Source organism: Pungitius pungitius, chromosome 14 (assembly GCF_949316345.1).
Source record: "Pungitius pungitius chromosome 14, fPunPun2.1, whole genome shotgun sequence".
Taxonomy (NCBI): Eukaryota; Metazoa; Chordata; class Actinopteri; order Perciformes; family Gasterosteidae; genus Pungitius; species Pungitius pungitius.
Window position 1 is genome coordinate 15619760 of NC_084913.1, and position 25939 is coordinate 15645698.

The following is a 25939-nucleotide window of genomic DNA, read 5'->3' on the forward strand; positions in this document are numbered from 1 at the left end:
GGACCCAAGCTGGTCTGATCTATGCTGGCATGGTTCCAATACATGCAGGCCTACAGCCACTAATACATTTAATTACCCTCATGGTATGTGTTGTTGTACACCCGTTTGTAGAGATTAACAAACTGATTAAGAAAGAATGTGTATGCCTCATCACACCGTTCCACCCATGTACGCGTGAAAAACATATCATACATGACTAAGCAGCTGCAGGTGGACTGATCCCGGAGAGGCTAAAGGAGGTCCTCAAAGACTTCTACCCAGACTACAGACACATGTGGTGCGGTTTAAAGAGGGAAACAGCTGGGCGCCTGCAGACCTCAGACACAAAGGGGGGGATACACCTGTGTCTGTACGTGTGAGTCAGGGAGAATATGCATTCCTGCCATTTAATGATTGAGTGATGGTAGGGCATCTTTAGGTTTTGTATGTGGACAGTTGTGTGCTTGAGTGAGTAGAGCGTGTATTGGATTAGAAACATGGAAACCATGTGCATGCCACGTGTGTGCTTTCTTTAAGTGGTGCCTGGTTGATGCTATTAATGTTGCAGCTTGTTCAGCGAGTCCACATTTGTTTGGGGGGGAAAAACACTGGAACAGCTGACAACAAGATGTAAACTTTTTAACTTATGAAGAACCAGTTTTAAATATACGAGCCTCCCTGTTTCCAATGGCTTTGGTCACATTGTGGGTTTGTCATGCTTAGTGGGAGGTGTGGTCGTGTTCTCTGTACCACAGTTGAGCTCCTCTGCGGTGAGCGTTGCCACCGATCGGCCCTGCAGGCGGCTCGGGTAGTCACAGGTGGCAGCAGCCTGCGCGTTGCCCGACTCGGCGTACTGCTTCAGCAGGTCAGCCAGCCACAGCAGCTCACAGTCACAGTTTAACGCGTTGGAATCCAGCCGCCTGAACACACAGAGACATGCAGACACGCAAAGACATAGCAGCTGAGCATTACTAAACTGCAGTTTTAAAAAGTAATTTGTGCAAACACAAGAGGGTGGAAACAGTGGCTCCCTGTCGTTTGGCTGGAGGAAGTTGGGTTTTTTAAAGATTGGTGCCCTCATGTTGCCAGCCTCAACTTAAGCTTATTCTGTGCAGCCGTGACAGTACCCAAACCATGTAGCGTGGTTACATGTGACTGACAACGACCCCCAGTTGCTAACAGCGTAATGGGAGTGAGAATGGGGAATCGATGAGACATACAGTCTAACACAGCTGTTTCAGTGGTTGCTTGGGAGAGTCCCACTTACAGTCGCTTCATGGCCTGAAGATGAGAGAAGGTTCCTGGGACCAGCTGGGAGATTCTGTTGTTGTGCAAAAACCTGAGTAAAAAAATTAGGTGATTTATCACAATAGCATTTTCATAATAGCTATATAGCATAAACACTACATTCAGCACTTTGCAGAAACCACATTTTTGAAAATAATTGACCAAACCAATAATAGTCAAACACATTGAGGATATAGCCCTTCGTCATATCATATGTCGCTTTCCAAATGGGACATCAAACATGAGAGGGCTTAACCTTATGACCCTGGAGGCTCATATTACTTAACTAAAAGCACACGTCACAATACCCTGTTTATGTAAGGCTGTGCCCTAAAACATTCCCCACAAACTATTGAACCACAAGTGTGTAGGATTCAGGGCTACATATTGGCAAAAAGGAACTTTCTAGCAGTGTATAATAACCAGGATGAGCCCTTAAAATCTACAAAGGATATATAAAATAAGGTTTTGTTTAGCATTGGGAGAAGAAAATAATGTTAAAATGTTCATATGTAATCTAGCACAATCTAGTGTTGGTGAAAAGCTTCAATAAATACAGTTGTTCACACAACATAAATAAATGTGATGATTTATGAGCAGCAATGTCATGTTCAGTGTGACATTCCTGTCTGAAGTTGAATCAGTGATGTGTTCTTTAAGTCGCAATCTGCTTTTTTCCTGCAGTGTGGTAGCAGCATACAGTACATTTCGTAGGAATCTCTGATCAACTTACAGTCGTTCCAGCTTTGGTAGGTGAGTAAATGATTGTGGTTCCAGAGACTCAATGTTGTTGAAGTGCAGGTACCTGGAGAAGAACAAGATGTAGAGAAAGCACAGTAAACCTGGATTAGGGCTACCAGTAGGTGTAAAATAGAACTGCATTGTCCTAGTGAGTCCAAAGAGGGGAGGGGGGTAAATGCAAACATCAAGTTGTCCTCCAGTAATCCCTTTCCACCTGTACATGTGGACTCTTCATATTACAGAAGATAACTAGCTCTGCATTAATGCAGCCAGACGGGAGGATCTCGGATAGTTGATAAACACGGTCTGAGGTCAAAGGCAATCATGATGGTTAGCTCATGGAATGCAAACATAATTCATGCCTCCAAATGCCCTTGAGCTGAGAAACTAAAAATGACACCATGGACTAACAGATAAAAGTTTAGGGAAATTAACTCCAACTGCAAGTTTAGGATGAGCTGTGTATGTGCTTGTGTTGACAGTCAAAGCCTCTGCTAGGGGAAGCAGAACAAACCCTACACTCGGTATTCCTCAAGATAAATACAAATCCATTCGAGTTTTCTCCCTCAGCTGACACATCTCAGCTTTATTTTTTACACGCTGTACTGGACTTCTAACCAGATGTCTTTAAGGAGGCATCAGCTCAAATTGATTAAAAAAAAAAAAGTGATAAATGCAGCACAGCAATACGGTCTTAAGTTAGATTGCCATGCTAGACAGGAGGTCGCATGTTCTGTCATTGGGTTTTTTCTGGGATCTCTGGCTTCCTCCCACAGTCCAAAGGGATGCAGCTTAGGTTTGCTTGGACTCTAAATGGTTTTCTGTCTGTGTGTCATCCCTGTCCAAGGGGATCCCTGCCTTCACCCAATAGGACGCGGTGACCCTGAACAGGATAAGCAGTTCAAGGCAATAGAAGCTAGAAGCTAGTTAGCAATAGAAGGAATGAGTGTGTTTCCCCTCTAAAAGAAGTATGTGACTTCAGGCTGCTGTAGCACAGTGAGGATGTCAAAGAGCGATTCAAGTATATACACAATCTGGCTCAGAACGTGTCAACAACATATAAACATCTTGCAGGCAAGTAGCCTGGTTTTGGGATTATTTAGCCTGGTCAATAGTCCCATTCTCTCGGTTGGAAGAGGCACATGTGCCTATATAGGGGCAGATTGGCATTATTAATATGATTATGTAGAGACAGAATAGACACAAGATAAATATTGTTTAAAAAAAGAACAGTGTAGACCTGTTCATTTTTAAATTACCTTAAATGACTTCTGTTGTGATACAACTAAACAAAATTCACCTGACTTTCTAGCGGGAGGTCAGAAAGGCTGTTTGGGAGGGCAGGTGACCCCGCAAATATAATAATCAACATGCTAAAGGCATCATTTCTGCATACAGTGGTCACACAAGTTTTGGTACAAATCTAAAAAAACAAAACATCCACCAACAGTAGCTTAAGGGTCAAACATGCACGTGTGTATCATTTGTATTGTTTTGTTCCTTAAAGCAGCACAGAAGAGTGTCGAGACTTACAGCAAGCAGCTATATTTGATCACACAGACTCAACATACATGGGAGCACTCTGAGAAATAAACACAGTTTCAGCAGCAGGAGAAAAGACTGGAGACGTGGGCCGGGCTTTGTTCTAGAGCAGAAGCTCAGGGTCCAGCACTGCTAACACTACCAGTAGCACACAGCTGGATATCATGCTTTGAGCTTTGCATTGGGGTGGCAAATATCCTGGCCACAGCACATGCAAAGCGGTCAAAGAGGGTCAACGTGGCATACAAGGTGGGTGCACACACGGCATGCACGGTGGAAAAGAGGAAATAAGGGGTTGGAAGGTGTCAACAAGTAACCAACAGAGCGTTCATGATACCTGTGTAAGGCCTACACAGTCCTCTCATTCAGCCTTCATCACAGACCACAACAAATGCTCTCTGACACTAGAGAACCTCTGAAGGGAACTGCATTGCTAGGCTCTCACTGACGTTGTTCCCCAACACTGCAACAGGAAATAAACTGGGGTTCATCTGGAAGGTTATTCCGTTTAAACGGTCTTGTAAACATAAACATTCAGAATGTGAGAGTTTATTTCCTGTTGCATCATGGGAATGATAGGAACATGGAGCCAAGGGTTGCCGGTCCATGGATTTCATGGATTTTAGAGACCCTTTTATCACCAAAACTGTTGAAAACGGAGGTGCCAGATGAGTTAGCAAGCTTTAAAATGAGATTCAAACTGTTTCAGATTTGATATTGCAAAAGCAGACTCACGTTCCATAGAATTCAGAGGTCTCTGTCTAGCAAATGTTACTTGGTGACTTTTAACCGAATGTGTCCTTGATTGCTCGTATAGCTTAAATAAAGACAAAGGGCTGGTAAATAAAAAAACAGGCTTTTAAAATGATACCTGCATGTTTTGTTGGTGTTTGCAATGCACACAGTCAGGCTGAGCTTCCCTTCTGAAGTGAAACACTGGCTGCGAGCTATTACACATGCTGACTAGGCCTGCACTGTTGCTAGTGTCCATGAGTCCACATATATACGTGGACACAGATCATGTAGCTGGGAGCATCTTCACTCATTTAAAGGTACTTTCGCTCTGGTGTAATCTTACAAAACAAATGCATATATTTGGCCACAAAATATTGGGTCACCTATTGAATTCTTCTACCTACTACACACATGGATCAGGAAGGTCAATTTATTTACGCTTGAGATGAATCCCAAACAAAGCGGGACACTCATACTTCATCATTATTTATAAACTGTAAAAGGGTCTATAAATCACATGTGACCATGTAGACCTCACCAGGCTTCATGGATTGCATACAACAGACGGAGGAGGGACAGCAGGGGGGCGGAGGAGCAGTTGGTCGAGCAGAAGGATAAGGTGGTCAAGGAAGATGGTCACTTACAGTTGCTCAAGAGAGACAAGCCCCTTAAATGCTTGTCTGTCAATTGATTGGATTTCATTCTTGTACAAATAGCTGGAAGGAGAGATAATCAGTAACATTAGTAACACACACACACTCACAAAGGATCATCTGACTCGGTTATTATTAGAGAAATTAGAGGGGATCTGATAACTATAGTTTTAAAATGAAAGCTACTATTTGTACATCATTCTAGTGAGGATAATACTAAACCTCATTCATTGACATTTAGTAGATATAGCAGTGAGTGGATTTTCCATTACAATGTGTTTGACCAATTGAAAAAATGAATATTGAATAGATCATGGTATTTAGTGCAAGCATGACATCAAAGATACCTTGTGTGTCTAATCTTTTCTCCATGTCTCCTCTGGCCTTAAAGCAACAACCAGCTTATATTATAGCATCTACACATGTGCATGTTACAAAAATGAGAAACTAGAACAGTTATTGCTTAAAGCTGTTCATCCTTTCTTCTGCCGTCTCTCGATTTCCCCTCTGCACTGTTCCACCCATGATGTGACATGACAAGAGATACAGATCTCCTCACAGCACAAGTGATGCAATGGATGGAAAAATAAACATCCTCTCTATCCCTGCAGGCCCTTCTCAGTGCAATAACCTCACTGTGGAAATGCTTAGGTTGCTTACTAGGGCCAAAGGTTGACACAAAAATAAAATACTTTATCAGAACTAAAATGATACATTGTCTAAGTGTCATTCATAGAGAAAATACTTACTATGACCAAGCCCAAATTAGTATTACTCAGTTTCCATGCAGAGCTATTCCGTATAAAATGAGAGAATCAGGGTAATGAGTTTACTTGGGTGACACCGGAGTAACCAGACATATTGTTGTACATAACCCTAACAGTTACTGATTTACTTCTGGCTTTTTACTGCACAAGCCTTTAAATGGATGTGAAACACAACAGACTGCATCCTTGTGTGTGAGTGTGTGTGTGTGTGTGTGCATGAGAGGGAAACTCAAATCTCAACATAACTCACTTTAATGAGAGAATCTCAGTGGTACTCCTCATCAAATATATAATACAGAAAACAGCTGTTCATCTACATTAACGTTCACTAAAAGAAACCAAGGTACAAACCAAGGTAGGACACAGTATGTACACTCATGTACTCAGGCCCAAGTAGAGAGCAGCATGCGTGTTCCTACGATAACGCACTGATGGACGTGATGCAACTGAGGAATTAAGAGAACGATCGAGTAAACAGCGGTGGGTTCCCACATCGACGAGCGTTGACCTCTGGGTGACTTGTTTGTGGAGATGGTCGTGGGAGAGAGAGCGCCTGCATAGACGTTCGGAGCACGACAAAGATGACAGAGTGGACTTTACTGGGGTCCAAAGTTAGTGAGGAGGTAAGGTGGGAGATACAATCTAGCCCCCAGCTACAGACCGCTGACTCAGTGGGCCTGGGGCGATAACTTACCCTAACCACAAAGGCTTTAGATCTACTCAGCATTTAAGTGAGAGGGGCACTGTAATTAAAGTAGTTGCTAAATAGCCAAAGGACTTTATTACAGCACAAAGGGAACGTGTGTCATTGTGTGAGCTCAGGGGAGAAACAACAAGGAAAGCCCCTTCTTCCTTCTTTTTCTCTTTGAGCTGATATAATATCGTCTCAATATTAGCCGAGCAGCATCAAATATGCCCGTTTCTATTTCCAAGTGCTTCATGTAGGTCATCATATCCAACGGAGCACAGTGTTCCTCTCAGCACCACTTGGGCCAATGGGATGATAACGTAAGAGACTAACAAAGGGAGCCAACTAGTAATCCCACAGGAAACAGAACAGGGGAGACTTTTCATTGATGCATTTTCTGTCCACTGAGCGGAGTCATCTTGACTGAGCAGTGTAATCAGCTGTCTTCCACACAGCATTCCCACCATGAACGAAGCTAAATATTTGGGCGAGTAGATTCCATGCAGTCAACTCAGACGCGAATGGTTGCGTATGAAGCCATTTTTCAACGGGTGGCGCAAACGACGCAAAGCGGAAAAGTTGCCTGTTCGCCAAAGTTGAAATATTTCAACACGTTCAAAATGTGTACGAAAGCCAATCAGCGCTGAGTTGCTCCGCTCACCATCACCGCCGTCCTGCTGCTGCCAAAAGCATGAATATACTTCATGAAGCCGCCACTCACCAGAGACAGACAGGCAAATTATCTGTGTCTCACTGAGACATCCTGGCAACGATTGGACACAACAGCTCATCAAACTGGCTGCTGGTCGTCACACAGACGCACTCCCTCCAGGAGTTGGCGAAACACGACAGCGTTTGCGGTTCAGACGTTTGTGTAATTTTCACAAAAAAGAGCCAAGAGCAGAAATAGTGATTATTCCCAAGGCGGATAGCGGAAATGATCATGGTCTTTATGGAGATGAGCCACGGCCCATTTCCGGCCCAAATGAAGCGGGGCTGGAATGAAGGAGAATTGAGTAAAGTCGCACGAGTAAAGCGTTGGAAAGTGGTTTTTTTGGTGTGAGTGCAGCATTGCACTTGGTTTAAAGACATGTTTCATCCTGCTTCCTCTTCTGTTGACTCAACTCCTTTCACAGTGACCCTTTGCCCCTTAACAAAGACGCTGCCACATTGCTTCAAAATGTATCACTTGACCGCAAGTGCAAAACCAAACTGGCATGGGGGCAACTTACAGGTATTTGAGGTTTTCCAGGTCTTCAAACGCCCCCCTGGGGATCCTTTGTACATGATTGTTGTTGAGGAGGCTGTGCAGGAGAAAACGGAGGTTATTTGGGTTCTGATCTCATTCTAGGTCTGCTGTGTCTTTTAAAGACAATATGCAAATGAATGGAGTTCACAGATTAAATAAGTGTTAAAAGAGAGGAGGGTCTTATAGTTAGCTAAGTAGTCGCTTACTATATATATATAAATATATATATATATAAAATATAAGGGACTCAAAAGGCACTAGAGGGATTTTTCTTCACCTTGAAACTAAATAAGTAAATTGCTGTGCATTTTTATACTTTATTCCACAGCAGACATGGAAGAGAAAGCCCCCTCAATAATGTATGCAATTATTTTAAAATGTGTTGTATTTATTCTAGTTGTCGGCTGATATGTTGAAGCATACCCACAGCGTAGCCCAATTGTTGTGGAAAAATTAAAAAGAAAACCATGAAAGTTTCTACTTTATTAGCTTAGCAACGCGCCGTCTAGCAGGCTGGACATATGATGACATATGATGAATGGTTCTGAGGGTGGAAGTGGAAAAATAAATTCCTCATAGATTACGAGCTGACCTACATGCGTGAAACACAGCAGAACAGAGCAATGATTGACTGTGTGTGTGTGTGTGTGATACAAACAGGACTTCCCAGGGAAGTGACAATATCTTAGCATTTCCTTTTGGTTCATTTTCAAAAGTAGCCTTCTTGATTACATAGAATGTTCATACCAACAGGATGTTATTTCAATTAAGTAGAATTCAGACAAAGACTTACAGTGTGTTGAGGTTCTTTAGTCGTCTGAAGGAGGCTGGTTGTAAATCCTTGATTTTATTGAACCTCAGGTCTCTGTAGAACAGAAGGAAATATAGTTATTCCAAGGAAAGTAGGTGTTAGACTTGGAAGGCAATACACATCAGCATGAACTGGAGTCCACGGCACGGAGCGATATTCATGAGGGCAAATTTATATGACATTTGTCCCAAAGAAAACAATCATGGAACTTGTGGCAGCAGGTCTCAGTATGTTTCTCCCTTAACTTCTGGTGTAATGAAAACAACATGCTTTGACATGGCACTAATCACTCAGTGTGCAATCAAAGACTGCAAATGGGTTACCTACCTGCCATGTGGCATTACCAGCTGCAGAATGACCAGCCATGTTCTTCTGAACACCGTTATGTGTGTATGTATTTCTTACCAGATGAGCTCTGTTAAGTGGAATCAGAAGCATTTAGAAAGCGTCCTACTATACCTACAAGCATCTCCCTCACTAAGAGCATCCACTGGCTAATGACACTACAAGGTGGTGTCCAGTGGGCGCTGAGTGGGATCGCTTCCCATTCTTCATCCAAACATTTTCATTTCACATATGTGGAGTACAAAATTCATTTGAAAGACGCTTTTTGTTTTTGTTCTAATCAACAAATATCTACCCAAATTAAAATGTATATTAAAATGTTGTTGTTTATACATAAGCTTAGCATTAATCCTGCTATCTGTTTCTTTTTGGATTTCTTGTGTTTCTGTGGAAACTTCATCACCAACCCTAACTGAGATGATTTGTGAAAATTTGTGACTGGTGCAATGTGCAAATCTGATGGTAGTCTGTGCCAGCTACAACAGGTGACCTGACCACCACCAAGGAACATCTGCTCCTGGGCCTCACCAGCACAGCGATCGGCCGAGGAGAGAAAGCCCAGTGTGCGAGTGTAAAACACTGGTGGCAGACAGAATTAGAGGCGCGGGGGGGGCATGGGGCTTCCAATGTTTCCTAAGCATGGGGCCCGACATGCTTAGGCAGGGGCTGTCCTGCCTACATGCCTCCAGCTAGGAGCGATAAGGTGAGGAGGAGGGGAGCAGCTCTACGTGATAGTTCAAGCAGCCCCCATCACAAGTGCATACATGAAGGCCCCGTTTGTGATCAAATGAAAGGTGGTGCATGTTTCACAGCGTTCATTCAAAGCTTTAATTGAACTGTCCTCCACACTGTTACCACACGCATCAAACCCCTTCCCAGACTTCTCTCCTTAGTGATTGCTGTGGGTTTGTTATGTGAAGCATTTGTAAGTCTTCTTTGTGAAGAGGGCTGAATAAGCATAGGTTATCATTGACAGCATTAGCTGCCAATGGAAGGTAAAGAGGGGCTCGATGTCAGGAAGTATCGGGATGGCGGCATCAGCACCAATGTGTGCCATGGAAAGGGGTCCTTTGACTTTGGACTCTGTGTGTCTGAGTAATTGCTTCGTCTGTGGATCCGTTAATGAAAACCTTGAGCTTGAGACAAAACGTGACCATGTCCACCCATCGCAAATGCCCAAATTGTTTTACAAAATAAACACTGAGTGATTACACTAAGTAATATAGTTTGTTAACACAACAAGATGACCTATAAAGCTGCTTTATGGTCAAGAAACAAATGTATGGAGGACATTTAGGAAACAAAGCATTGGGTTTCAGTAAATCATTTATTTGGTCACGACTAAAGAATAAGCATGTTTTATTAGATTTTTCCAAGCCTTATCAAGATTCATTTGAATGTGTTTTGGATGGCACTGCGCCAGAGGAAACTACTAAACCGCTAGGCTAACTACCCAGCAGAGTGGCTGAAGGACTATTCTGGGTATTGCCAAAACACAAAGCCCTAAAGTGAGCCGCCTCCCTGGCTCAGCAATGACAATGGGACAGTTATATAGCATTAAAAATTAAACGTTTCTTTCTGAGAACAAAGTTATTTCTCACAAACACACACGTAGGCTCACAAGGTGATAAGGAAAGAGCCACAAATAAAAGATACAATTTAATGAGAGAGAGAAGAAGACACCGAATGGCTCATTTTATCATAACACTCATTTGTTTGTACAAGCCATACATTTAGAAGGGCCTATTTAGACTAGACAACACTGACAATCTGCCTGCTGAGTCAGGGACACGCTGTGTCTGAGACAGACCTGCAGGCCCCCGAGGTGATTCAGGGACAGAGCAACTCACACAAGACAATTACAGAGCTTATTGGTCAAAGTAGGAAACACATTAAGCACACCATCAACTCTACTCAGGCACCGGCTGCAAAATGCCAGGAATATCCAAAGTTGGAAGCTTTCCTTGCGAATTAACGGGAATAAACTAGAAAATTTGGGGTAAATTTACCTTATCACATATGATAAAACATTTTGTTTTGTCATAAGCGGAGATGCATGCAAACATTTCATACTAATTTAAAAAACATGACATTTTTGACTAAAACTTTAGTCATTCATTAAACGACAAAAACATAAAATCGTGTATTCCCTATGATCGCCCAGGCCCCCAAAAAAGGATTCTAAATGTAAAATGAAATGAGATTCTCATGCCTCTGATTTCAGGATTTCATCAGGTCAACATCGGTTTGTGAGAAAGAAAAACAGGTTATAAGATAGCCTGCATGTTCTGCATTCCATACGCATCAATGTTTATATAAATAGTTTTCTTATATAAATAATTTTTATTGATACAACATATTCAGATGCAAGGGAGAACGTGGATGCCTCCATAGGGTGAGGATTAACAAGACAACACATTCAGTCGTGCATCAGTTGGAAGTACGTCAGTGTGACAAACTGGATACAGAAAAAGCAAATAGAACAAACATACACACACACACACACACATCGCTCTGAGGAGATACGAGTCGTAGGCTGGATAAGACGTAGGATCGTAAGATAATAAATCGTTTTCAAATGATATATTCATTGCTCAGACTTTTACTTGGGGTAATTACTTCTATTCTGCTTTTTGATGGACCTCAGAGCCGCAAATAATCAAAGTGATGGTGTACTCTGGTGTGGACATACACACATCCTACTCTCACTGCTGTAAAAAGTTAACCTACTAATAACCTTCAGCTTACATAGTAACGATTATGCTCGGTAACGAGCTCCAAAACAACACAGGGTTTAAGGTCTACGTTTGTGGCAGACAATGTTCCCCACGAGCTGCATCCAAGCTCGTCTTTTAGTTTCCTCTTCTATGCTTATGCAAAAGAAATCATTGCAAAGCTTCCCATGGAAAGTTTTTTGCAATCCCACATTCCATATGGCGGGAAAACAATTTGCGTCAGTCTTTTCTTCTTTGTCTTCTTTTCAGTTGGCAAACAACAACACAGCATCACAGCCAACAGCTGCCTATCATTATTTCATGGGGGAACTACGTCATCTGACATAATCAACATGAGTACCTTTTAACACCGTGGCTGTACGCTGAGCCACACCCACATTGACATATTTAACTGGATTCATGTGGATACATTTACTACGATCCATCATACGTTAGTCCTCATGCAACGGAGTCCATTAAAAAGGATCGACAGTTGAACGTGAGCTTCATGCAGATTCTAAATTGACCTCCAAGTGAACACAGAGGAGAAGGCGTTGTCTGCATCTATGTGGTGGGCCACTATCCAAAGCCACTGCAGCTCATTTGGTACTTCGTAGGGATGTTGGACCCAACCCCCCTCAATTGTTAATGGTAACCCTAGCAACAGACAGCTGTCAAATCAAAATCTGATTATAACTCAGTGGGAAATGATCATGCCCTCAGTGGCAGATCTTGGCTGTGGCATTTACCAGGGAAGGTTTAAACCCTGGAGTATTAAAGAAAGATGAAATCAAATGATCCTAAACTCTTCAAATGTTGACTGTCGCTGTAAAGGAAGACACTCGAGAAGAGGTTTCTCTAAGCCATGATGATGAGTGGACCTGGCTGCTGCCCAACTCCACCATCTGAGTTCCATGTGTGGACCTCTGCTCTCATTCTCTCCCCCTCCAGTCAGGGGCGTCTTTAGCTCCGTGACATAAGCCCAAGTGGGCCTGCCAAGGACTCTCGGGCGTGCATGAGTCATTGTTAAACAAGAACATGGCCGGCTCCACACTAGAGGATCAGCGAACCAGGAACTCCAAACATCTCTGCAATCCACAGGACAGTCAAACCCCAAAGGTTACATCATTATTAGACTATAGCATGTAACAGTACTCTGAGGTTGTTTCAACTCTGTCCATAATCACAGGGACACATGGATACAAAAGTCCATTGGCGGTCTTTTATTGGCCGATGCGTCTCATTTCACTCGGACCACATTATTAGCAGATTTTCAGGGGCGGGATATTTGTAGTCATCACTCCTGAACCCTTGTTAATCATACAAAAACATATGCAGATTGTGTGAAAATGCTTTAAGAGCATTGGTACACAATAACATTTGTCTAAGTGCCAACATATGGTTCATGTGATTTTAGTGTTCATTCGTTAGAAGCCGACCTGGCCCTGCATGTAGAACAGTCCAAGTCGCTGTTCACACATTCCAAACATGTGTTAACCGTCAATATGGAGAGTAACATAGCCCAAATTGTTGATTTACTTAAGGTGCATTTTCCAGAACTTATCTAGAAGGAAATGTGCACCAGTTCTTCTGAAATCACCAGCTGTCCTGCATCGTATGGGCCAAAACAAGGGGCCCGCGAGGGGCCCCGCAGAGATCCTGTCAACTATCCTCAACCCAATCTCGCTGTGCAAATGAGAGATTTCTGCTTTGCATTCCATAATGCTGCCGAGACTGAGTGCCTCACAAAGCCTGACTGCAGCAAATTCCACACAATGGAAGTCTTTAGCCTCCGTGACTCACCAACGCTGCTACTCAGTGAGACCAGGCCACTGTTGTGGGCTGTGAGCCGGGTGAGGGGTGAACGACATTTAGAAAGAGAAGAAGGCCTGCCTGCAGACCACCAGGTAGAGCTCAAAGGAAGTGGGTCTGCTTGTTACAACCTGTGACGCCAGGACACAGTAAACCCCCAGCAGCCTTCCTGTGCCAAAACACCCGATTCTACTCATGATCTGGACACTCGTGCCATTCAACACTGCCACACACACACACACACACACACACACACACACACACACCTAACTGAAAAGCCAACACTGAACAACTTCTTAACTTCCAAATCCTCTGCCAAGTATGCAAAGAAAATGTTTGTTTACAGCAACAATGTTTAACTATCATTCATCACAGTACACTAAAATCCCAATCATAGTCCGGTTAACAATACCTGGGTATCAGCCAATACAGAGTACCAATTCAATACCAGTATACATTGGAATACGTCCCAGCAGTGTCGATTACAAGCAAACAACCAGGAGGGGAAAAAAGCGCTTTGTTAGAAGCTGTACATTCCTCTACAGACAACTTCTATTAAGAGACATGCTTTCAATCCATTTAGACTAGCATGTTATGAGCCTTAATTCACTCAGCAAACAGACCACTAGGTGAGCTCATTTGTTCTCAGAGCCTTCTCACTGCAGACTTTTGGGGGTAAATATGGTACACAACCGAATGAGACAAAGGGGGGGGGGGGGGGGGAATCAACAAGTGGTTGATGCTTCAAAGCTCACCAGTGGGAGAGCTTCTGTAAAACCAGAGCATGTTCTCCTGCTGCGACAGCCCAGATTTAGACTCAGCCTACAGAAGACCTAAACCCGCCTTTTTAACTTTCCCTTGGAGATATCTAGGCAGGGCGGCCTCATGGGCTCCCTTTGAGTCTGTGGGCTGACCCCAAATGACAAGACAAGGCTAATTCACGGGCTGGATGAGTGGCCCTTTGTCCCACTGTGTCCAGGCTGAATCCGGTTATTTACAGGTCTGTGCGCAACACCGTTTCAGAACCAATTAAAGACAAAGACTTTGACTGATCTGGAGCTTTGTGTTCACGTGGCCAGCTACGTTGAAACTGGACTTGTTGAGTTGGGTGAGAGTGCCGGCTCGCTCCCGACAACCAGCCTCACATTCACAAGTGCATGTCAAGCGAGAAGTATTTCCTTCCTTTCATCTCGGAGGGGGGGGAAGTCAAACGTGGAGATTACCTGCACCAAAAAAACCATCCAAGCACAACCGTAGCGTTCTGGAGTACAGAGGAGGGACCAGCTTTAGGAGCTTCCACACATAGTGTCTCTATCACAATGTGGTGTACGGATCCATTGTTAAAGACAAGCCATTTTGTCAAGCCTGTCGTTGAACATTTACCCAAAACGTGTCAGTGCTCCAAATGAAGATGGACAAATTGGACTGTGGCTCTTGTTGGACTCTCACTTATTGTTTGGCTGTAAATGTCTCAGTATAATTCACCCACGCATGTCTCAATGATGGAGATGTTAACACCTCAGTAGCTCTTTCATGTGGGGGAACTCTGATGAAGAGCCTGGCCCTGCACATTTCTTGCAGTCTACTTCTTCTTTGTGGGTCACAGCTGTGTGACCCCCTAACCTCTGTTGATCCACCTCCACCAGCTGAACTCACCGGCAGCTCTCCTGACCGTGTAAAAAACTTTCAGACTTTCCGTGTGAAAACTTCTGCACCAGTCCGAGCAGTGACTCAAAACTTCTTTTAATGCTGCTTCTTCGCACGGACTAATTCACACAATCATTACAGCTTTACCACGGGACTCGCGTGAAGAAGTGCACAAAGCTTGAGCTTTCATTGCGTTCCCGTCTGCGGTCCCGTGAGGGGGGAAAAGCTACTTACAGAATGGTCGTCTGAGGAGACACTGCCGGCACGGTTTCCAGGTTCAGATGCATACATCTCACGGTGGTTCGGAAGCACAAGCAGCGGCTCGGACAGCAGAGCGCGAGCCGCGGGCCGCTCGCGAGCAGCAACAAAGACAGCGCGAGGACACACGGAGGAAGAAGCTGGCCAGCCCGCAGCGCCATTGCTAGCTAGTGAGCCGTGCACACACCGCTAGCTGCCGCTCTCACACACACCCACACCACGGTCAGCTCGACCGGAGGGGGGGGCGGGGGGCAGACGGGGAGGGAGGTAGGGAGCAGCGTGCGTGCGTGCGTGCGCGTGGGAGTGGGGGTGGCACTGGAAAACTTAATGTCAATGAAATTAGTGATTCATGATGTCCTCCTCGACCGCTGTAACGTTACTAACTGACGTCAAACTACTACGCCATAAAAGTCACGTAGAATGACGTTATATTACTTCGCAATTTATTTTAGTTCGCTTTTTAGGAACATTTAGGTTTAGTAAAAAAAAAAAAACTTTAGCAAGTTTAAGTCTCACAATCTTGGTTAGAAGTACAGAAGGCCTACAGAGAAACGTCATGCAGGCATCGATAGGTGTTTTTGTAATAATGCTAGTTTTATTAATGTTGAAGCTATTTCCTTAAGTTCCACACATAGAAAATCATAATATTATTTTAGTCCTACAGTTGACGAATAGCTAAAAATGAAATGTAATGCTGTGAAATATATTTGTGTCATCAATTGGACTAAAGCAACACAAAAATAACACGGTAAAGTACAGGTAACTAGGTATGTTTAAACAATAAAGTAGAATCTTGAGCAAACATATGGTGGTCTTTATTAATAATATAAATTATGCACAGTACAACTGTGCTTGTTCACTCATGTTTAAAAGTATGTATTAAAAAGAGCAACATTTGAAAAAACAACAAAGGCATGTTAAGAAAAAACAGGTTCACTTTACTAGCTTGTGTTAGCTTAGCATTAGAAAGAGACAATATGAGTAATAGCTAGATGATAGCAATAATTAACTTTTCCAGCAAGCATGAATACAAAAAATAACAACCAAGCAACTTACAAATGATTGTAACGTCAAATCAGTGTCCACTAAGATATGTTCTTTATAGTACAACTTAAAAATATACTCATCACGATAGGCTCACTACTCTCTTCAATAACAATGTAACCTAATTAGATCCCATGTACAGCATGTATGTGCATGTTGAAGAACCTTGAAACATAGACGCCGGATGGTACTACATCTTCAACAATGAAATAGAGTCAGTTATCCAACACTATAGTCACAATGCCTCAAGTTTTATAGGTTAAATGTTTGGGTTTGCTGACATCTGCTGGTAAATGTAGAGATAACATCTATTGTTTTCTTTATGAGCATCAGCACATGGAATGATGATGTTACATCATTTTGAATAGTTTATTCAGACAGATTTGATGTTAATGTCAACATATAAATAGAATAAACCAAAGCATAGCACCGTGCTGGAAAAACGGGGAGGGGTAAAGCTCCATAACTTTCTCTCTCACGTCACACTAGTCAATCGTGGAATGACAGTCGGCCCGTTTTACACTACAGAGCTCCTCACTAGAACATTACACCTGGTAGTTTACACCTTCTGATTGGTCCATTATCTCAGATGAGAACTCCACTCAGTATCAATCCACCTCAAGTGACTGATATTGATATCCAAATGCTACTGAGGAATATCTACCATCTGATATTGTTCATGTGTCGTGTGTGGATGTGAGAGCTGTGGCAAGGCAACACTGACATATGTATATATAACACATAAATGACAGATATGAAAGAGAAGTGAAATGGAAAGGTCAGAGCCAATGACAAATGGCCCCCAGTGAGACATTGGATACACTGATGTATTCAATGAGATAGACATAACGTCAATGTTCACTGTTTTCAATGGAATATAATTAACAGCACAAGGCCAGGAGCCCAACCTGTCAGCCCCCCCCGGCCTTCACCTACAAAATGTTCTCAAAGAGACCAAACAACCTGATGCAAAATATCTGTAAAATATACAACAGAGAGCAGGGAGCAAACAAACCGCTATCTGATACATACATCCTGGCTACAAAGGAACAGTTAAAGAGACTGAAAAGAGATGAAAGAAACCTGCAAAACAGATGAGAACAAATAACACAGATACTCACAATGACTGTAAAAAGGAGGAAAACCCCCACAAAGGGACTACAAAGAAACTACAAAGGAAACGAAACAATGCCAAAGAGATTCAAAAAGACTCCAAAGAGACAACGACAACAACTAGAGACCCAAAACGAGGATGAAGAGGCTGGGAATGACCACATAGAGACTCATTATCGCAGGGGAGTAGTAGGTAGACATCTGCATGAAATGTAAATACTCATGTTCAAGCACTTTATATTTGCATTCTGCAACTAATCAGAGTGTGAGCACATGAACGCGGATGAGTGAGTGAGTGCCTTCCCTTTGGAGACAGAGCTGTTACGGGGGCGGGTATTCATTGGAATGGAGAAGGAAAGATAAATATAGAACAGGAGGAGGCGTCGGTAGCTTTATATTAAACGTAGTTGGGCAACAGGGACCCCAACACAACATATTTCTGCCACACTAAGTATTTAAAGGGACAACATCCCTCTACTGAAGGCTCTTTTTGATACTGGTGCACAGACGTGAAACTGACTTTCCAGAATGGGTCAACCTGTAACAAACACCTGGAGAAAATCACTTTACAGGACCCTGGAAACACCGTTTTTCTTTTACTTTATTCAGAGTAAGATGTGTCAACATCCAGCATGACAAAAATTGTACAAAGTTCACAATTTATAAATGAAATATCACAGCAACTTGTGATCTCACACATTTATAGCAAAATTAAAATGTCAACAAATCCATGCTGTGTAGTACAAAAATAAATCAAACTTCAGTTCCACAGAGAGCACAATAGTTTATACAAAATCCTTTCTTTGTTGATGGCCACTGAAAAACAACTGTAAGAATGAATCGGCTCAAATAAAATAATAAAACTTTGATGAATTCACTATAATTTATATGAAAAGTCAATTTGTGACGACCTGTTTGTGTTCCCTATAGATAGTCACAGATAACTCTATCCCGATTCGTTGTTTACGTACCCACATCACATGAGCAGCCCGTTTGTGCTTTAAAATCCATTTCCCCCTTTTTACTGATAATGAGACTTAATTCAGAAAACTGCTAGCTATTACTCTACCGAAGCGTTACTATATTGGCGAAAAAGCTGCAGACACGACGCGGTGGAAAAAGGCCTATGCAGTCATGGATGATGGGTAGTAACCGTCCTGCTAGGACAGTAAAGTACAACAGATGAGACTCCCTCTGGTGAACGACAAGCACCAAAAAAGGCTATTCTGAACATGACCGAGGGAGGGGCGCGCGCTGGATCGCACCCCCCCCATTCCCAGGTCTTGTCTCACCATCTCTTCAGCTTTTTCATTTTTTTTTAATAAACCTTGAACTGATTGACTATTTAATCCTTTATACAGTGATTAGATATAAAGTGCTGCTGGGGGGTAACTTCATCATCCTAAAACATAGCAAAAATGAAAGAGCAATGTTATTACACTTGATAAGTATCACTGCAGTGGTTCAAATCCTCCTTCCTCTCTGATTCCAAGTCTCCACGCCTGCAGAGGCTCCGAGCAGTTGCTTTCTCCAATCCGGTGCCAAAGAGGTCGTCTGGAAAAAAAATTGCACGCCGCCGTACGCAAGGGTAATATCTTTAAGGACAAGTGCAAATAGTCTACTGGCACATAAGTGGGGACAGTGACCCTGTAAGTCCCGCTGTCATACTCTATAAATACTCTTTACAAAACCCTCTGAGACCCTCCTCCGGGCTCTGGGGTACTGCTTTCAGTTTCTGTGAGAACATCAGAACATGGAAACGAAGGTGTCCCTGTGCAAAACCGTACAGAAAAACAAGTGGAACTCATATCATTTCCCTTCTAAATCTCAATGTCCAGGTTCCCTCCTCCTTTTTAAAAAGACTTTTTTTTCTGTATTAAAAGATTTGTATAAAAATCAATATTTTACATATATTAAAAAGATTCATGTTACCCCGCTATGCTTACAAACAAGAAATTGCATAAACCCAACCTTTTTTTTTTTCTTTTCCATCACAGATTGCATTCCGTATCTACAATACGACTGATTTAGTTATTATATCTCTCACGTTGCATGATCAAAGCAACACGAGTCACCAAATTGCGCAGATTTGATACCTAAAGGCTAGAATGTGGTCATTGTCTTTACACGTCATTCTATTTGAGATTAGTTTCGGGTGAGCAGGTGACATGTGTTCCTCTAGGAAGGAATTGGCTCTCCTAGATTACGGGATTTTCCACCATCGGGTTTCCGTGTAATGATGTTTACAATAGAACTATTCATACGTACATTCATACATACATCAGGTCAGTTTCCTCTCCGGATTCCTTTACAGCACCAGTTTAAAAATGCCCCCACCTACAGCTAAAACCTCTCGTTTTTTTTTGTGTTCTTCATCAAAACAAAACAAACATTTCTGAAGCATTGTCCGAAAACAAAGCCGTCTTCAAACCCGTTCTGGCTCTTCAACAAACCACACGCAAGAAGAAGAAGAATACAAAATAAAAAAACCCATCTAAAATCATATAGTCCAGAATCATCCAGTGGAGAAAAATTTAGGAGCTTCCTTTTTTTTTTTATTCCACTGTCCAGTTTTTTTTTTTTCATCTAAAATGCTTTGCCGTCGAGCAATAAAAAGAACTCCCGAACCATTATCATTAGCTTACTGTTCATAAATATACACTAAAATGTGCATACATGAGCAGCTAGAAACATTACATCACACGATGTCAGCTCATATGAAAACGTACAAAATGTGAATGTCCTCAAAAACTATTTTGCCGTTGACTCTTCTTGTGTTCTTCCTCGACGCAAGGCCCGAAAAAAAGAGAAACATCTAGAGGTCTTTTCTAAGTATTTTGAAGGAGCAGAATTTAGAATATATAACACTATATGAGAGCCTGTTGATCCAGGGGCCACCTGCTGGGGAACCAAAGTCTCGGCCTTTCATGACCGGCTACACTTGAATCCCTTGAACCGCCTGCTTAATGTTGTCCAACAGGACTTTGTTTTCTGGGCTCTGGTACTGGTCCTGGTTTGAGTACATGTCCGAAAGGGTGGTGACGTAGGCGTCAAAGTTCTGCTCGCTTATTGGCTCCTGCAGGACAAAAGACACAACGCGGAGGGTGTTAAGAGGAAGACGCGGAACATTTAATAGTTTGACATTGGTGTATATTTCTCAACCTGGACCCTGCTTTCTCATATTTTTGTACTGAGTGGAGAGAACCGCTTGTTGGAGTTAGTCCAGTATTGAAGGAGGACTACGCAGAGTGACTTTACTTTGTTCAACTCTTCTTGTCTAAATATGGGACCGCAACAGGTCCCATTCTTCTTCTGTGGTGCAGAGGAACTGTGCCAGTCAACCGTCTCTCTCCTCTTCCACCCTTCCTTCATAGGAGCACTTCATCTGTATAATCTGGCTCAAATAAATAGGGGCTGCCATCAACAGTAAGGGTTGCCAGGCTACCATTGCTAACACATGTTGGAATCCAATTCTTGGCATTAGGTTGCCATCATAAGCACATTTAAAAAAATATATGAACATTAAATAGAAAATTATTGTATGTTCCATTATAACTACATATTATTGTAATTACTCAAAATTGAGGGTAACTAAAAACTGTAACCATATTTTCAGTTTGGGTGACGAGAGTTGGTGGCTGGTTGCCATTTAAAAAGTGTCATGTTGCAATATTTCAATTGCTGAGGGAGCTGGTTCCCAACAGCAACTGAAACATTGCAACAAACTCTTTCCATAAAGATGTCAGACTCTTTTAGTAGAGACCCATTAAAAGTTAGGATGACACAGCGGCAGCCATCTGCAGTCCTGTGCCTCAATACTGGAGTAATTGCAGGATTTTTTTGCTTCCATAACAACGACAACATTTAAATGGTCTTACTTGCTGGTGCAGCTGCAAGCAGCTGTTGTTCCTCAGTGGAGGCTCTTTGTGTGCCAGTGGTTTCTACGGAGGGAGAGGACGGACACATTTATATTAGTTTGATCTGACAAACCAAGCGGTTATTCTTACATTAAGCACTAGTATTTGATATAGTGCCACAAACACAGAAAAACAGAAGCTGGACATGGATGAAGACACAGATGACAAATGGAGTCAGGATTTATCTGAAACACTGCTGAAATAAAAAAGAAGGATATTTAAAATGAACTTTCTACGTAGACATGCTTTTTAACTGATTCTTTGTCAATGAATACAGGTTAACCAATCCATGAAGCAAGAGGACGTCATGGAAGAAGGAAATATCAAGGAATGAAAAACAGGATGTATGACTACTATCAAACAATAGAACGTAATCCTTTTTCATGATTATTTTACTATCCAGGCTCATTCATGAGTTCCAGTTCATGAGTATTTTGTTTAATGAAACAAATTTCCCTTTCCTACACTTTAATCAATACATAATGGTAAAACCTCAATGTAAAATATTGTACACTTTTGTTTCACTTAAATTGTTGAGCGTGGCACAGATTTCTGTTGTTGGAGAAACTAGCACTGTGAAAGAAATACCCAATCAAACCTCCGCTCACAACTCCCACTCGTTGTTTGGAAGGTAAAGCAATGCTCCGTAAGACATGCTCAATCGGCTGATAGTAATTGATGCTAAATAGATGCTATAAAGATGCTACATGGGTGCTACATAGATGCTACATAGATGCTATATTGATGCTACATAGATGCTAGATAGAGGCTATATAGGTGCTAAATAGATGCTACATGGTTGCTACATAGATACTATATGTGTGCTGCATAGATGCTAAATATATGCTACGTAGATGCTACACATATGCTATATAGGTGCTAAATAGATGCTACATAGAGGCTACAAAGTTGCTAAATAGATGCTACATGGTTGCTACATAGATACTATATGTGTGCTGCATAGATGCTAAATATATGCTACGTAGATGCTACACATATGCTATATAGGTGCTAAATAGATGCTACATAGAGGCTACAAAGTTGCTAGATAGACACTATAAAGGTGCTACCTTGTTGCTACATAGATGCTACCATGATGGTACCTTGTTGCTACATAGCTGCTACCATGATGGTACCTTGTTGCTACATATATGCTACAAAGTTGCTAGATAGACACTATAAAGGTTCTACATTGATACCACATAGATGCTACAAGAATGCTACATTGTTCCTACATAGATGCTACAAAGATGCTTCATAGACGCTGCATAGGTACTATATCGAGGCCACATAGATGCTACGGGCGGCTATGTTCTGCTTGCTGTTCCTGTTGGCCCTTACCATATGAGGAAGCTGGACATTAACTAAACTGTTAGTCAGTGACTGGCTGAGGTGGGCCAGCTTATGCAGGAGAGGTTCATTTTGCTGTTCAATCACCTTGTTTTCCTCTTCTATGGACTTCATGCTGGACTCCATTGTTGTGATCTGGGGGAAGGGCGGGCAGGTGACAGAAAGTTACGGTTCGGCGCTGTATTGGCTCACTCTGGTGTACATTAACACACAAGTGAAGAGTGGAGGGGCTCACCTGTGTTCTGAGTTTGATCATATCTGCTTCCACTTGTGAGTTTGATTCACTCAAATCTTTGATTTCTTCATCCAGCTGTTTGATGTCCTCTTCATGCTCCAGTCCTGCAGTGACACATCAGCGAGCCCTTAGTCATACGTTAGATTAACAGTCTTTGTGTTGGACTCGAGAAATTACAAAAGGCACAATATGACATTGTAGACTAGGTTTGCCTCCTGATTGGTTTGGTGCTGAACCGGGACCTCATCTTGGCTGTGTGGCAGAGCGGGAGTTGTACTTACCGTTGCTGGCACATTGCTGCTTTATTGTTAGCAGTTCCACTCCGGAGAGCCTGGCTTTCCTCATGGCCGAGGTGGCGCGCGGACAGCCGGACAGACTGCAGGCAGCGACAAGGAGAAGCATTGTTTCAGTATATATCCCACTGGTGTTGGGAGGTTGGGGGGAAACATTCCATAAGAGGGTCTTAAAAAAGCCATGCTTCCTTTAGTGCTTGTTCGATCATAACAAGGAAACGTTCAAAAGTCTGGAGACGTGGCTGTCATAATATCAAATTGTCACTACAGGATTATTGTTGCCAAAAGTATTCACAATAACAATAATATCACAAATACCAATTTTTGTTCATTTTACACCTAAAATACGAGTGGAGGGTGCTTCTGGAAAACAGTAGCGCAGCGTAGCAGTGGCCCATAGGAGCCACCAAAAGAGCAACAAATGAATGTTTCTCGTAGTAATTTCCAATATCGCGGTTATTTCTAATACCGTTAAATCGAGACAGCCCTTACTAGTCAACACGTTACATTGTATTTATTGAATCTGTTCAAGACCTGTGTTACTGCTCAAAAGGTTTGTATGAGGAAGGGAATGCAGATCAGCATAGAATGGAAAACAAAAAACAAAATCTTCCAATCTTCACACGTAGCACCGCGACCTCGCGTCCTTGACCCACCTCCGATGTGTCAGGAAGCTGCCGCTGACGTGACCCGAGCCGTCACAGCCCGGCGTGGGGCAGGACATGCCCTCCGTCTTGCCGGACTTCCACGTGAACTGGATGCCGTTTAGGTAGCCGTCCTTCTGCCGCTTGGCTGCTATGGGGCACCCCGATGCGCTTCTGTGGGACGCGTACTTCCCCGTCACGTGTCCCTGCCCATCGCAACCTGGGACTGGACACCTGTGGGGGGAGGGGGAGGGGGGGGGGGCAACGAAGTGGAATGTTCAACTTAACGGTGTAGTTCGTTCATTGTCACGCATCGTTTCAACTCGCTCATGTCTTCATAGTTGATTCCGTGGAGTTATTTTGACGAGGTGGTCTATCAGTGTGTCTGCCTCCTGAGTACTGAAGCAACACCCTACGTATGAGCCAACATCCCTTTTCTGTTTCGCCTTTATCTCCGCCGCTGATATAAACAAAGATACCGTCGTCTTTTTTAACGCGGTCCCAGTAGCAGTCTTATCGCAGGTTTTGGATTGCTGACAGGGCATCGGCAGCAGTGCTAATCAGATGCAATGAGGCGGTAAAGTATTCCAAATGTCACAGCTCCCAAAATGGATTGTGGGCTAAAGCTAGCTACAGTAGTCTGTCTGTAAACAGCAGCTACCTGGCTTTAGTTCAGAGATACAGGGGTTATTGTCACGTGCACTGCTGCCTGCCACATTGGCCTGTTCTGTTGAATATGAGACTGCTGCTTGAATCAACAGATCAGAAGTCAGGAGAATTTGTGGAATACATCCACCAAGCCCCAAAACTTTAAGGGGACAGTCATCCCCCAAATCTAAAAAAGACATTACCTCCTTTTACCGTGGTGCTTCTTCTCAATCTAGATTTGTGGTTGCAGTACTCAGGCATACAAAAATACAGTTAATCTCCAAAGCTTCTCCAAATGTTTCTTTCCAGACATCAGGAGCCTGTAACTCTATATAGTCCATTCACCTCGTTGTAGGAACTTTCATGTAAAGTAAAGTATTTTCTTGCAGCCATAGCTCCTATATAAAAGTGTTCACAACAAGGAGGCCAACTGTAGTCTTTATGGAGTCCCAACCACACAGGAGCTGCTGGTCTACAGCCGTGACTGAAGTCTTTAAAGGGTCCGATTAGATTCTCCAAAGACCTCCGATACACCCCCACGTCAACACACCACAACCATCCCGGTAAAACCTTGTTTCAAAAGCTCAAACCGAAAATCGGAATACTTGACAAAGACATTTGAATGGCTTTGAATGGTTACTGTCCTCAGAATCCCACAGAATGACAACGCTTGGATGGAGAGCGGCCACAGCAGTGCTATCTGTGCTCTGGCCCACCGGAGAAATCAATTCAGCTTCTGGCCCGAGGCCAGAAAAGCCCATTGTGAGATTTAGGTGGAGGCGGATCAATCTCTCCCTGCATCCGTCTCCCCCTCACCTGTGTGTCTGCAGGAGTCCACCAGAGACCTCTCTAAACTGCTGCAGCCTCTGAAGTTTCTCCTGCACCTTCGGATTTGGCTTCACACGCTTATTTGTTTGTGCTGGGTGAAACAGGCACGTACTGCTAGGACAAACTGGTGCTGTACCTGATAGGTTCCTGGTCCTCCTTGTTCTCCTTACTGTGGATGATCTTTATCCCGCTTTTCCTGGCGCGCGGACACCCTGAGAGACTGCAGAGAAATGACACACGTTGTGAGGGAGAGAGAAGAAGTGGCACAGTAAAGAAGTTCATTTAGGATGAGACGAGAGAGAGAGGCACAGAGGAAAAGGGGAGCAACGGCTTCAGGTATGCCGTACCTTCTGTGCGAGGCGTAGTTGCCAGTGATATGTCCCGAACCATCGCACCCTGGTGTCGGGCACCTGGGGCAGAAAACACAGAAAGGGCTCAGGGTCTACAGCAAAGGTGTAGCATCCCGAGGACGACGCCCACACCACCGGCTGGGCATGGATTTATAGTTCTTTCAGGCATTTTCTGTTAAAGGTGACTACACAGGAGCAAACATTTGCCTCTGCACCAATAGTGGGGGTCCTGTGTCCTTGGGTGGTGAGTGTCGACAGACTAGATCACAAGAAAGATTTGATTTTTTTT

The 25939-nt window shown here is 43.0% G+C and overlaps 2 protein-coding genes across 9 annotated transcripts in view; both read right to left on the reverse strand.

Moving 5' to 3' along the window:
• Positions 1-15455, reverse strand: part of LOC119227703 (peroxidasin) — a 35691-nt gene extending 20236 nt beyond the window's left edge. The window contains exons 1-7 of one of the 2 annotated variants that reach the window (XM_037486716.2): positions 15205-15455; positions 8435-8506; positions 7625-7696; positions 4929-5000; positions 2000-2071; positions 1247-1318; positions 730-899 (exon numbers count right to left, since the gene is read on the reverse strand). In XM_037486716.2, the coding sequence (XP_037342613.2) occupies positions 730-899; positions 1247-1318; positions 2000-2071; positions 4929-5000; positions 7625-7696; positions 8435-8506; positions 15205-15389 (715 nt within the window). In that variant the 5' untranslated portion in view covers positions 15390-15455. The remainder of the gene's footprint in view (positions 1-729; positions 900-1246; positions 1319-1999; positions 2072-4928; positions 5001-7624; positions 7697-8434; positions 8507-15204) is intronic. The other variant, XM_037486718.2, reaches the window with a different exon arrangement.
• A 2513-nt stretch (positions 15456-17968) lies between these two features.
• Positions 17969-25939, reverse strand: part of myt1lb (myelin transcription factor 1-like, b) — a 78942-nt gene continuing 70971 nt past the window's right edge. For 6 of the 7 annotated variants that reach the window (XM_037486720.2, XM_062557228.1, XM_037486721.2 and 3 more), the window contains 8 exons: positions 25648-25710; positions 25437-25520; positions 23837-24058; positions 23169-23263; positions 22888-22991; positions 22644-22787; positions 21264-21326; positions 17969-20461 (listed from right to left, as the gene is read on the reverse strand). In XM_037486720.2, the coding sequence (XP_037342617.2) occupies positions 20321-20461; positions 21264-21326; positions 22644-22787; positions 22888-22991; positions 23169-23263; positions 23837-24058; positions 25437-25520; positions 25648-25710 (916 nt within the window). In that variant the 3' untranslated portion in view covers positions 17969-20320. The remainder of the gene's footprint in view (positions 20462-21263; positions 21327-22643; positions 22788-22887; positions 22992-23168; positions 23264-23836; positions 24059-25436; positions 25521-25647; positions 25711-25939) is intronic. The other variant, XM_037486724.2, reaches the window with a different exon arrangement.